This window comes from Pseudorasbora parva, chromosome 12, assembly GCF_024679245.1.
Source record: "Pseudorasbora parva isolate DD20220531a chromosome 12, ASM2467924v1, whole genome shotgun sequence".
Classification (NCBI taxonomy): domain Eukaryota; kingdom Metazoa; phylum Chordata; class Actinopteri; order Cypriniformes; family Gobionidae; genus Pseudorasbora; species Pseudorasbora parva.
Window position 1 is genome coordinate 41,902,892 of NC_090183.1, and position 12,786 is coordinate 41,915,677.

Below are 12,786 nucleotides of genomic sequence, written 5' to 3' on the forward strand. Positions count from 1 at the left end.
TGTTCATAGAACATTATTCAAATGACTCTGTACACAATTGGATAGTCCTTCAACCAATCAGACCACAAGAGGCGTGATCAACAGGCACCGAACCATTGCTTCTCTGTCCGTCATCATGTTAAACCCGCCAATAGCATGACCGGTGGATAAGCCAATCTGTGATTGGTCGCCGCAAAAGTGTAACAGAAGCAGTGGAAATTAATGTACAGGTTTCCAGACTGAGTTGCAGGGTGAAATCAAATCGCTGGCAGATCAGGCTGGGTTTATCCAGTCTAGTCTTAAATGTAATTACAGGAGAGAGAGACATTTTTTAAAGCATTTATATCACGTATTTTTTTTCATTGAAATGTTTTGTTTTGTCCAAAAAACAGATCAATTTACGTTTTTCATGAAAACTTTGGCCCTTCGAATGAAAAGTTGAGTTCGTCTGCTGTACCTTTAAGAAATGCTTGCGTTTATATCCATCACCGTGCTCTCTAATGATATCTGCCTTTGAACAAGCCAGACTGATTGACCACCACATTACTTTTGCTCTCTTCCACCATATTGTTTACATTTGTAACAGCCACAGGATGTTGAGCATATCAAGAGATGGAACTGAAGATAACCTGCCCTTACTCATCAGCTGCAGCTGGGGACCATTACTGCTGCTTGTTTAATGAGACGAGCACAGGGCCAAAAGCGCTTTTCATAACTCTACAGATTATTTCTGTCATCTAACTGTCTTTATCTTTCTCTCTCTCTCTTCCACTTCTCCCCATATCCCCTCCCCAGCAGGAAGACGATGGTCTGCGGATGAGGAAGAGCACAGTAATGTCTGCTCCGCACTCATCTCCAGCAATGAGAGTGAAGGAGGAGGGGCTGAGCAGCAGGGTGATCGCTCTAATTGTGCTGTTTTTTGTTGTGGGTGTCATCATCGGCAAGTTGGCCTTGTAAAATCCAAGAGGGGAGTGCTACAAGCATGCATTGCGGATGAAACGAAAACAAAACAGACAAAAAACCAATGCAGAATTCGTTTAATCCAAATGGCATATCATTGGGGTAGATTTGGATAGCGAGGTGTGTTAAATTAATAAAGCGATCAAGGAATTTCATCATGTTCTGTGCAACGAAATAAATTTATAAAAAAATAACAATAATAACAATCTGACACAGCTCTTGCCTCAAAATTATGAAATCATTCTGGCCCCTCTTCCTTAATCATTTCTGATGCAAGTTCAAATGGATAACAGTTGTCATAGACTTTAACCACTAAAATGTCGTAGGGATTTTCTAACACCAGATGTGCGATTGAGTTGTGCTAGAGTGAATGTTGTTTTATCACTTTTTTCCCCCAGATGGGTAATCTGTGTACAAATGCTAACGTCTTTTGAAAAGTGTGCATTTTTAATTTATACATACCCAAACATCTGAACATCCACTGAAGTTTAGCCTGTATATTTTAAATCACTCAATGATAAAATGAGCCTTCTAGTATCTTCCCCAGTCACACTGTGGTTAAAATAACGTGTTTTATATCTTCCATCCACTTCCGTGCACTCCAGCAGATATGTTTGAGTACCAACAAGTACAATGATTCAACATATATTTCCTCGGCAAATCAGATAACTTGCAGTTTTGCAAGCATATTGCGTCTTCACTAATCACCCACGTTTTTGTTAAAAGACCATCACTGTTCAATGCAAATTTAATATGTACACTTGCAATCACCCGCCAATCCACTTTAAAGACAGTGGCTTTGGCGATACGGTTTGTCTATTAGGTTATAGAGATCTTGAATTGACAGCGAGGAAATGGACTGTTAGTGACTGATATTTCACACTGCTGTTACTGGGGAAGTGTCAGTAAAACCGTTTGACCGTTCACCTACTCGTTTGCTCCAAAAACCATTTGAAACAATATTTCTCTGCATGCCAGTAAAGCGCAGAGCTGAGATCTCTAAAACCAACACTTCCGATGATGCTTTGCACAAACCAATTTCCCTGTCAGGAACAGAATAGGTTTTTCACCTTTCTTTATTATTGTTTTTCATTTGGTAAAGGGATATGTGATTGAATGCATGGCTCTGTTTAGAGCAAAAAATACTTTATATTTTATTAAGCTGCTTCATAGGTGAAATCTCCTTTTCAGGCCCTTTTAGTACACCTGTTTCCATTTTGCTGCCTGTCGACCGAGTTAATTTATTGATCAAGTCATTATTATATACAATAATAGTGCAGCTGCTAAGCGTAATCTCTGATGCACCATGAACATGCAACTGGTTGAAGGTCTCTCTCCCTATGAACTTTCTAACTGAAGATGCCACGAGGAGAGTTTACCATCAGGTCCATAAACACTGACACCCCCCCCCCCCCCCCCCACACACACACACACACACACACACACACTTTACCCCTTCAACAACAACAAAAAAGAACAAAAAAAAAGTAGTTAAAGGAATAGTTAATCCAGATTTTTTTTTAATCATCATTTATTCATCTTCATGTTTGCTTCTGCAAATCAAAAAAGATGTTAGGAGGAGCTGCTCGTTCGCATACAGTGGATGGTAATTTACCATGTGTTGCTGTGAAAAGGGGCAAAAATCACCATGAAAGTATCACAAAACTAGTCCAAAAGATCTTTTGAAGCACTATTCTGAAGCCACGCGAGAAGCTTTGTGTTAGAGATGGACTGAATTTGATATGTTTGAGCTTTTGCATATGGTATGATATGTACTGTAAATGAGATTGGGCATGTGAAAGGTTATCAGTGACAAACAGCTTAACTTTGGTCTGTTTTCCTCACAACGCTTTAGAACATGGTACATGAGCACATTTATTTCCTCTTGTCCTTTTTGGATCTTTGCAGGGTAAATCCCCATCTACTTACATGAAAAAAGAGCAGCTCGTACATTCTGCATAGCATCTAATTTCAGATTTTCTAGAAGAAAATGAATAATAAGAGGTGGGAACAACACAATGTGCGAGTAAACGGAGGCAAAATGTTTATTCTTGAGGCAACTATTCCTTTAAAAACTGACACATGTGAGTATTGTAACCTGTATTTTAGCCATGCCAAGCCTACACCTCATTTTCAGATAAATGCATGGCTTCGATATGCCTTGTGGGTGGTCTGAAATGTACACAACACACTGGTTTATCTCGCAGCATAAGGCTTTAAAAAACACTCCTGACATTTCTGCACTGTTTTCCTGAGCCCTCTGTTTCTTTGCTGTCCTCTGATGTTAATTTAGTCGTTTTGTTTGGATTTAAGTTATGAATAAAGCTTTTATTGCACAGAACTGTTTATATTAAAAATGCACTACATATAAAGAATGTCATCTTCCCATGCACAACGGTCTGGTCTTTGTGAAATAACTGAAATGACACCCGAAAAGAGACTCTTCCTACAGGGGGACCATTTTGTGACCTGATATGTATTTGTGTCATAGTTTGGTGTTGTGGGGGCGTCTTTTTCTTTAATGTTTCTCTTCTGCTCCGCTCCTTGAGAAGCTTTTGTTTCAGTTGATCATCTTATTGCTAGATATTGGATTTCCGAGAACAGAGGAGCTTATGATATTGACAAACGTCAAAACTTTGCTTTGTAAGTAACTTTAGGAGACATTCAGGGTATAGTGAGTTTTGGACTGCAGTTAATGTATAATTCACCAAGGAGTATGATTGCCATGGAGAGGGAGGGATTTGGGGGCCTATTAGCCAATCAGCTGGCTCATAATGAAAGCTAAACCTTGTTATAGTGCCCCAAACCTTCACATACAATGTAAACATGAAGGTGACCATTTTGTATGTATATAAATAAATAAATAATGAGTCTAAGATGAAAATTAAGGTTGATATTCCTAGTCAAGTAGTCTATAATGGTATATAAAGAAACCCCAACTTTGTTGGACTATGTAGCATCTTAATAAATTAAATCAATAAAGCCCCAGACCAAACCTTTTTGTGGTGTTTGTTCTTTTGTCCAGTTTCCATTGTCCGCTTTATGCATTTTTAATGTATTGTGAATTGTGTGTCTGCCTGGTATATATTATGGTTATTAATCTGTATTGTCAGCGCAAATGATGGATATTTTGCATGTCATAGAAATATCCCCAAAAAGAAAATCCAATGTCATCTGTCTTTTAATTGACTTCTGAAAATGCACAGTTTATTTTCACTTTCTTAAACATTAGGGATGTGGTTGAAAAACTAGTAAACCTCTATTATAGACCTGTGACATCATTAAACTCCACCATTGAGTCTACCGCAGTGCTTTTGATGTTAACTTAAAAAGTTATTTTACCACAAAGATCTACACCATGTTCAAGTTACAGAAAATGACAGGACACCTGCACAAATGTATACATAACTTGCAAAAATAATGTATTAAAAAGTTCAGACTTCCAGCTATAGCTTACTAAGCTTGTTTGGATTGTAGACATTTGACCTTAGAGGATTGTGGACCTTGATTTGGTCTTTACTATAAAATATATTATGCTATGCCCCTTTTTTATATATAAAGAGCAGATTTTGGTCTGCAATCACACAGAAAATGCAGTACAAAACTTGAGAACATAAACCATAAAAACAAACAATTGCATTGCATGCATAACTGACAGTGTTTTTAAATGTTAAGTTCAATTATTGTCTTTTTTTTCTTAAAGAGAAAAAAAAAACCACATTTTGCTATACATTAAATGCTGTATTCAGTTTGCAAAGTCAGTGGTACTTTGAAAATTAAGATCAAAATGGCCCACAGGTCATTTATTATACCGTGTCAATTTTTGAGTGGAATAAAAAAAAACATGCTGTTTTCATGCATTTATCTTTAAATGCAAATGAGCTGTTGCTAGCTTTTCAGAAAAGGCGGTGCCCGTGCAGCTTGTGCTGGATACTCAACAAAAATATGCTTAAGAATTATATAAGAGAGGTTTTAGTTTTTAGCAATTATCTCTATCGCGGTCATGCTCAGGTGACACTGCAGTTCTTCATCATCATGATGGTTTATTATCTGCATGCCTTTTAAAGCCATATCAGTTCAGTATAACTTCTGACGGATGGTTTTCTGAGCGCGCGCACACACGAGGCACGTGCACAGAGAGTAGACAAGTGGAGCGTTGTGTGAGTATTAAACTTCTCTTCAGCATCTTATTGTGCTTAAACTTTAAAAACACAAAGTCCACATAAATACAGTCACTTAGGTTTGTGAACGCATAAAGTAACGACGTGTAGGCTGTATTAAATCAGTGTATAAGTGAAAGCAGCGTAATATAGCTACATTGCTGCTTTTATATGCTGTTCAATCAAACAAAATAAAAACAGGAAATCACTGCTCTTAACTGAATAACTTAAGTATCTTAATAAGAAATACATGTCTTATTTTAATGCTGCTGTTTAATGAATTGGCGGAGAAAAACATGGCCGATATGGTCTGCGTCCGAAAAGTGAAAAATGCTGCCTTCGGAGGACACATCAAGGCATGTTCAAATCTGTTGCAAGCTTTACTTCCTGTCTCCTGAGATAACTTTATCTGATCGCTTTTGAAGGATTTTCGCAGCCTTTGATATCCCACAATCTCGAACTTTCCATTCAGTGACAGTTGAGCTGGGAGGAAAAGATGGCGTCCGACAGTTGCGTTTGAGGGTCAGATTGTGTAAATGTAAAAAAAAAATTACATTTTCCACTTTGGATGTCATTTCTTGTGAGAAATTACTAATGTAATAATTACATATTTGTTTAGTTCTCACCAAAGCTCTTTCTACTTTTCTGTAGCTCATTAAACTGTTGCACTGCCTTATGAAATTAGTAGAGGTGCCTTTGTGCACAAAACGTTAATTGCCTTACAAGCCATTGTCTGATAAGTCAACTGTCTAGGTTTTCGGACACAGCCAGTGTACTGCGTATTTTAATAGGGCGGGGCCTGTGCAAAGTGGCATTTCATAGGGTGCCTCTCAATAGTTTAGTATTCAGGCCGCTGATCAGAGAGTCGGCCATCACCGCTCCCTAAAAAGTCCCACAATTTACTACAAAACTCAGGTGCATCGCTGCTCACCATTTTCCCTAACAGTAGCTCTAAAGACAACCTAAATCACATGTATTTAAAAAAATAGAAACCATTTTTTTTATTATATTTCAGCATAAACATACATCGATAGACAGGTAATGGATACAGTCTAGCTAACATTTATAGTTTACGGTATATAACGGTATAATTTATTAAAAACTTTGAATTCCATTTTAATAAGTTTGCATTTTCATGCCCAAAACAGCCAAAACTTATGACAAGTTTTCCTTTTTAGTTAAATGGCCTTTCAGACACTGCTTATGAATTATGGGGATTATAAAAAATGAGAGGGTGGATTTTTATCATTATAAAAATATTTGTTCAAACACCATGTAAAAGTTATTTTTGCATAATAGGTCTAACTTGGTTTTTAAGAAGATAAATGGCATATGCATTCTATTAACACAGAACAATAACAACCTTTTTGTTTAGTTGATGCTAACTTTAAAACAAGGCGTAGCTTGAAAACGTGAAACATTGCGAAATACTAGACGCGTATCTTAAATTTGCCCTGGTTTTTCATAAGGATTTATTTGAGCCAATACAGGACCTCACACTTTCACTTACTGTATTGTAACAGATACTGTAAGAGACCTTATAGATATATAGTGTCGTTTAATATTTCCTTTTGTCAGTGGTTTAGTCAGAGGGTCTTGCTGATGTTGAGGTTTTATTAGACAGCTGCAGCTCATATACTGAACTGTACAGCCTTGTAGTCTAATGGAGCTTGTGAGTGGAGGTCTGTAGTTGAGAGTATAAAAGGGCAAATGTGGCCCTGACGTAATACGTTTAGCAATGTGACTTTCCTGTTTGAGATGGAGCATTAATGAATTGTGTATGTATTGATTCTGTTACTGTACTCTGGAAGACTTTTATAAAGCATCTTACATACCAGCCCAGTCTCAAGAGGTAATATCATTTTGTGGGATGGTTTTATGATGGTTTGGACAGACTACCATCAAATAATGACTCTTATTAATAGCGCAAATGCTTACCATGTGTTAAGAATACTTTTGTAATGAGATACAATAACACTTTTTTTTTTTTAAATCTCTGCTACATCTAAAGCAATGTCAGTTGTCTGGCCGACAGAGGGGATTTTGTGTCTGCTGTTAAGAAGTTAAGTATGGAATGTTGTCTTTGTACTTTTGTCATTTTTGCATCGGAGGGCTGGATTTCATCATCTGTTTAAGAAGTTGGTTCACATTGTTTCCTTACTAGGGAATTATTATGACAAACCCACAAAGATTCTGAGGTTTGGATGCATCAATTTGCTGAAGGAAACCGTTTTACTTTGGCATTGTGTTGTTGTACGGTTTTTAATTATCGTTTACCAGCCAGGAACGTGTTCTCCTGCAGATGCATGATTGCAAAATGTGAACTTACCACCAAATTTGGACCTCTTCACCCCAGTGGACTGTGCATGTCAAGTCTAGTTGATTTAAAACGTAGGTCCATGTTTTTCGAAATTGAGCACTATTGTTTGACTTTATTTGCAATGATTGCAGTCTGAATTAGGGTTGTGAAGTTTCCAGAAACATTCCAGAATTTTTGAAAACGTTCCAGGATTTTTTGGGAAATTTTTAGAAACTTTCTGGAAATGTAATGAAAATATTCTGCCCCTTTGTAACCCTAATCTGTCCAATCCAGGGGCCTGTACCATGATGGTAGTTTAACAAACTCAGGGTTACAGGATTAGTTTCGAGTTGACAAAACCAAACCAATCTATTCAGGCTTTGTTGGTCCCATGATGCTGATCATCAGCTTTCTCTGTCATCACAGGCTTTGATCCTGAATTCAGGAGTTTAGCTGTGACATCAGTCGTGAACAGCCAATCACATGCTGTGGTTCAATGACGTGACATCAGATTCAGTAGTGAACAGCCAATCAAATGCTGTGGATCGGTGGAACTGAGATTCACTTCTCACAAGAGAAGCAGTGAGATTCATTTCTCTCTTCTGCAGATTATTACATGATTGAAAAATAAGAATTTAAACAAAGTTACACAGCACGAAGAAAAGAGCTGTCTATGAGAGAGGACAATTTAAAGAAAAAATATTACACATCAATGCAAATAGAAGTTATGAAGTTAGTTAAATTGATATATAGAGAGAATTGAACATTTAAGCTCAGTAAGCTTCTTTTTAATAGCTGTATTTATTGATTTTAAAGCTTATTTATATGACTTTATATTGGCTATTTATATTAATTTTAACAAAGTGCCTATTAATGATTTTTTAACTAAAATTATAAATTCGTAACTTATTAAGGGTATAATAATTACATAAATTATATCTAAATCATTCAAAATTATTATTATTATTATTATAAATAAGCTTTGTTAAAAGCCAGATGCAAATAGTCTTTAAAAAAAGATTTGCTATGTAATGACCTTTAATTTGATTTGGTGCTCAAGAAACATGAATTATTGCATTATTATCAATATTGAAAACAGTTGTGCTGCTAAATATCAAGCAGCACAACTGTTTTCAATATTGATAATAATGCAATAATTCATGTTTCTTGAGCACCAAATCAAATTAAAGGTCATTACATAGCAAATATTTTGGAAACTGTTCTGCATTTTCAGGATTATTTGGTAAATAGAGCTCAAAAGATCTATTTGGTCTATTTGTATCAATTTGGAATGGGAATCGTTTGTAACTTTTTAAAGGATTTTCGATATATTTAATGCAATCTTCCAGAATAAATATGTATTAATTTCTTCTTCTTCTTTTTTTAAAAAAAACGACACCTTACTGGCCCTGAACTTCAGTGTACCTGATATTTTTCTTCATAGAGTTTTGAAACATTTCTTGAATTGTGATGATGGTGTCATGCTCTTGACAACCAATAATTCAGCACTTTCCATGTTCAGACACTTTGCAGGTGAATGTAATGCAGTCTGGGCCATGCTTTTGTTCACCTTGTGTAGTTTTGTTTGTGGTTTTTGAGGATATCACGCTCTTTAGTTCGATTCTACCAGTGGCAAATGCGCACAGCCTTTGATGTCAACAACAAAAGACATGGAAAATGTTTCTCCTCCATTTTTAAAAGTTCTTAAACCGGTTTATTTTGTCATCCTCCTGACTCACTATGGCAGTTCTAGTGTGTTGTTTTTGATCACAAGGGCCAATGATCAAAGACGCCCATCCCATTAGCAGTAATAATTGGAGCAGTGGAGCATGGAGCAAAGACATTGTAACTAGGACACAGTCACGCTGTTATGCTTCGTAACTTTTCATTGAACAGTGTAAAATAGGCCTTGTGTTAAATCTTTTTATAGATTCTTTTGACAAGCAAGAAGCGTGATCACGAGCCGTAGGCTTTTTTGCAACATGATCCACTGACGGTTGGCTTTTATTAGTTTAACTGTAACCACAGAAAGAATTGTCACTTATTTTTAATCAGTTTTGCTGGACTTCTAGAGGTAACTTGGACTCATCTGTTTTTGCTGGCGAACTCTTACAGACGCAACTGCTTTTGAGTGTCAGTATGGAAATGTGACTTGTTCTCCCTCTCTCTATTTATTATTTCCAAGTTCCCAACCTTCGGAACTCTTGTTACAACCAAAAAGCATTACCTCATGGCACCCAGAGCCACCGTCACTGACAAGATTTAATATGAACAATCTGCTGCCTTTTGGATGTGACTCACTGACTTGTTTTGCCCTCCGCGTTCCCTTCCGTTACAACCCTCGGCCAGCAGCCATTATTTCATAACTTTTAACAGAAAAACCACAAACTGTATCGTTTTATGATTCCAAAAGGGTTGTTTAACAGTAATAAGCCTGCAGATGGCTTTAATGGCATGGATTAAGTCAAAATAAATAAAGTAGCAAGCGGAAGTCGCTTGAGTATTTTGGGTAATGGTTGGCCATATGACATGCATTTGGGTAATATGACATTGCTTATTAAAGGGATAGTTCAACCCAAAATGAAAATTGTTATTAATTTACTCACCCTCATGTCATTCCAAACCCTTTCTAATGAGAAAGACTTTTGTTAATCTTTGGAACACAAATAAAGATCTTTTTGATGAAATCAGAGAGCTAACTGTCCCTCTATTGACAGTTACACAACTCCTACTTTGACGCACCAAAAAGTTCATAAAGAGATTGTAAAACTAATCGAGCAGTACCAAATTGTCTGAAGATACTCAAATTGCTTTTTAGGGAACATATTTAATTTAGGCTTTTATTCATCAACTCACATACATCAGTTGTGGTAAATGCAAGTTCATGCTTGAGCTTCTGCAAGAACCAATGAGGTTCGTTCTCGTGTTACGCAGCACATTTGAGCTTCAGCAAGAACCAATGAGGTTCGTTCTCGTGTTACGGAGCACGTTTGAGCTTCAGCAAGAACCAATGAGGTTCATTCTCGTGTTACGCAGCACATTTGAGCTTCAGCAAGAACCAATGAGGTTCATTCTCGTGTTACGGAGCACGTTTGAGCTTCAGCAAGAACCAATGAGGTTCATTCTCGTGTTACGCAGCACATTTGAGCTTCAGCAAGAACCAATGAGGTTCATTCTCGTGTTACGGAGCACGTTTGAGCTTCAGCAAGAACCAATGAGGTTTGTTCTCGCGTTACGCAGCACGTTTGAGCTTCAGCAAGAACCAATGAGGTTCATTCTCGTGTTACGCAGCACGTTTGAGCTTCAGCAAGAACCAATGAGGTTTGTTCTCGCGTTACGCAGCACGTTTGAGCTTCAGCAAGAACCAATGAGGTTCATTCTCGTGTTACGCAGCACGTTTGAGCTTCAGCAAGAACCAATAAGGGTTCATTCTTGTGTTACGCAGCACTTTTGAGCTTCCATTTATGTTTGCTGATCAATGTTTAAATGTGAATAAATGTTTGAATTAAACCTGTTCTTTATATATGGCAATCGAGTCTCTTCAGAAAATTTGCCCATTTACTCTTCAGACTAAACTGCTCAATTCATGTGGATTAGTTTTATGATCTCTTTATGAAAGTTTTGAAGCGTCAATGTGGCCGAACAGCTGTCAATGAAAGGATAGAAAGCTCTCAGATTTCATCAAAAAGATCTTCATTTGTGTTCTGAAGGTGAATGAAAGGCACACGGGTTTGGATGGAATGGGGTGAGGAATTAATGACAGAATTTTCATTTTTGGCTTTAAGGCTTTGCAATAATGAACGTTGCAAAACTGAGAGTTATCCCAATTCCTTCATGTCTTCTAGGTTTGAACTCTGGGTTCGGCTGTTATATGGCAAGTGCACATGTTGAGAACATCTTTGATTTAATAAGATTGTAACTTGTTGCATATAAGCAAAATGTTTTTATTCACAGGGTGCACCCGTGACTGTAAACATTTTAGTGCATTTGGTCCTGTAAGTATTTAAGCATTCTCCATAGGGATTTGGAAAGCTTTTTTAATAGAGAGTTACAGGCCATTAACCAAACCAACAATTTATTAGAATCGCAACATCTTGAATACTTGCACCAAAAAAAATGTGGAAAGAAGTTTGTAACCCGAGAAGATATACTGTTTAAAAAGCTCTAAAAACTATATATATATATATTTATTGTATATCTGTTGTATAATGTTTTTACTATGAATGTTTAACAATGTTTAAACTAGTGTTGGATTATTTTAAAATATTTGGATGCATAGAAAAATATAAGTAGTTTTAGACTGTAGAAAGACCTTGGTGGATGTTGTGAGTTCTTTTGCTGTAATTTCTTAATAGTCGCTGTTTCCAAAACAGGGATTTATCTGACTAGTGGTCTGTTCAGAATCATACAGTATGTAGTGTAGTTCTTCACAAATCATTATAAATAATGTGACTTTTACAGAAGCATATCCTATCATCAAGTCAGCACAGACTCTTGAAAGGTTCTCATTATTGATAAAAATCAGTTTCTTAATGAAGAACAATTGGGATTTTTCTGTGTACAATATTTGAACACCATGAGCTGTGAAGTGTAGCTTCTCTGATTATTTCGTCATTGACTCATTAGTTAGCTCTAAAATCAGAGGGAAGTGATAGGTGAATTTAATGCAATTCAATTCACAATACATGTTTCAAAGTAGCTTCTCAGAAAATGTATACGTCTACATTACAGTTTAAAATGATTTGTTATCAGAGGAGACTGTGTCCAAGTTTTGTACACAAAGCACACTGTTAGCTAATAATGTATAATTAATCAATGTAATAAGGCACAAACAATGGGCTCAGTAAAGTTAGAATACATGTTGTTAACAATATAGAAATTTGAGCGTGGGTTCATGTTGATGCAGAGCTGCGTCATAAAGTCCTCGCAGGAGTTGGAGTTGTGATGGTCATCTGAAGTCTTCATAAAGAGGCTGGATCCGGAGCTGACGGACTCTAGTTACTTTGGGATGGGTGTCCCGAGATAAAACAGAAAAGGAAAATAATTTGTGTAGCTGCTGTTCAAAGCATTAGGGAAAGACAATCATGTGCACTGATATTAAGTACAAGGTTATGAGGTGCATTATGTCAAAGATTGGCTAAAGAGATGGGGGAAGTGAGTCTGAGCCCTGAACATTATCAGAAAGGCTTTTCCAGAGTTTAGGAGTGTGAAAGCGTTCTTCACCTTTAGTGGACTTAGACAGGTACTACCAGAAGCCCTGTTTTTTCTGACCTTAAAGAGCGAGATGGTTTGTAAGGCGATAGAAGAGCAGTTAAATACACAGGAGCTAAACCGTTTAGGGCCTTATAGGTCAGCAGTACTTTATAATTGATACAGAATTTAATAGGT

General features: G+C 36.8%; 1 protein-coding gene and 1 long non-coding RNA gene across 4 annotated transcripts in view; both read left to right on the forward strand.

Moving 5' to 3' along the window:
* Window positions 1-1,097, forward strand: part of vapb (VAMP (vesicle-associated membrane protein)-associated protein B and C) — a 28,468-nt gene extending 27,371 nt beyond the window's left edge. Inside the window, exon 6 of one of the 2 annotated variants that reach the window (XM_067460355.1) lies at window positions 775-1,097. In XM_067460355.1, coding sequence (XP_067316456.1) covers window positions 775-936 — 162 coding nt within the window. In that variant the 3' untranslated portion in view covers window positions 937-1,097. The remainder of the gene's footprint in view (window positions 1-774) is intronic. The other variant, XM_067460356.1, reaches the window with a different exon arrangement.
* Window positions 1,098-4,898: 3,801 nt separating this feature from the next.
* Window positions 4,899-12,786, forward strand: part of LOC137093687 (uncharacterized) — a 30,337-nt gene continuing 22,449 nt past the window's right edge. For both annotated transcript variants that reach the window (XR_010908543.1, XR_010908544.1), the window contains exon 1: window positions 4,899-5,099. This is a non-coding gene — a long non-coding RNA (uncharacterized lncRNA). The remainder of the gene's footprint in view (window positions 5,100-12,786) is intronic.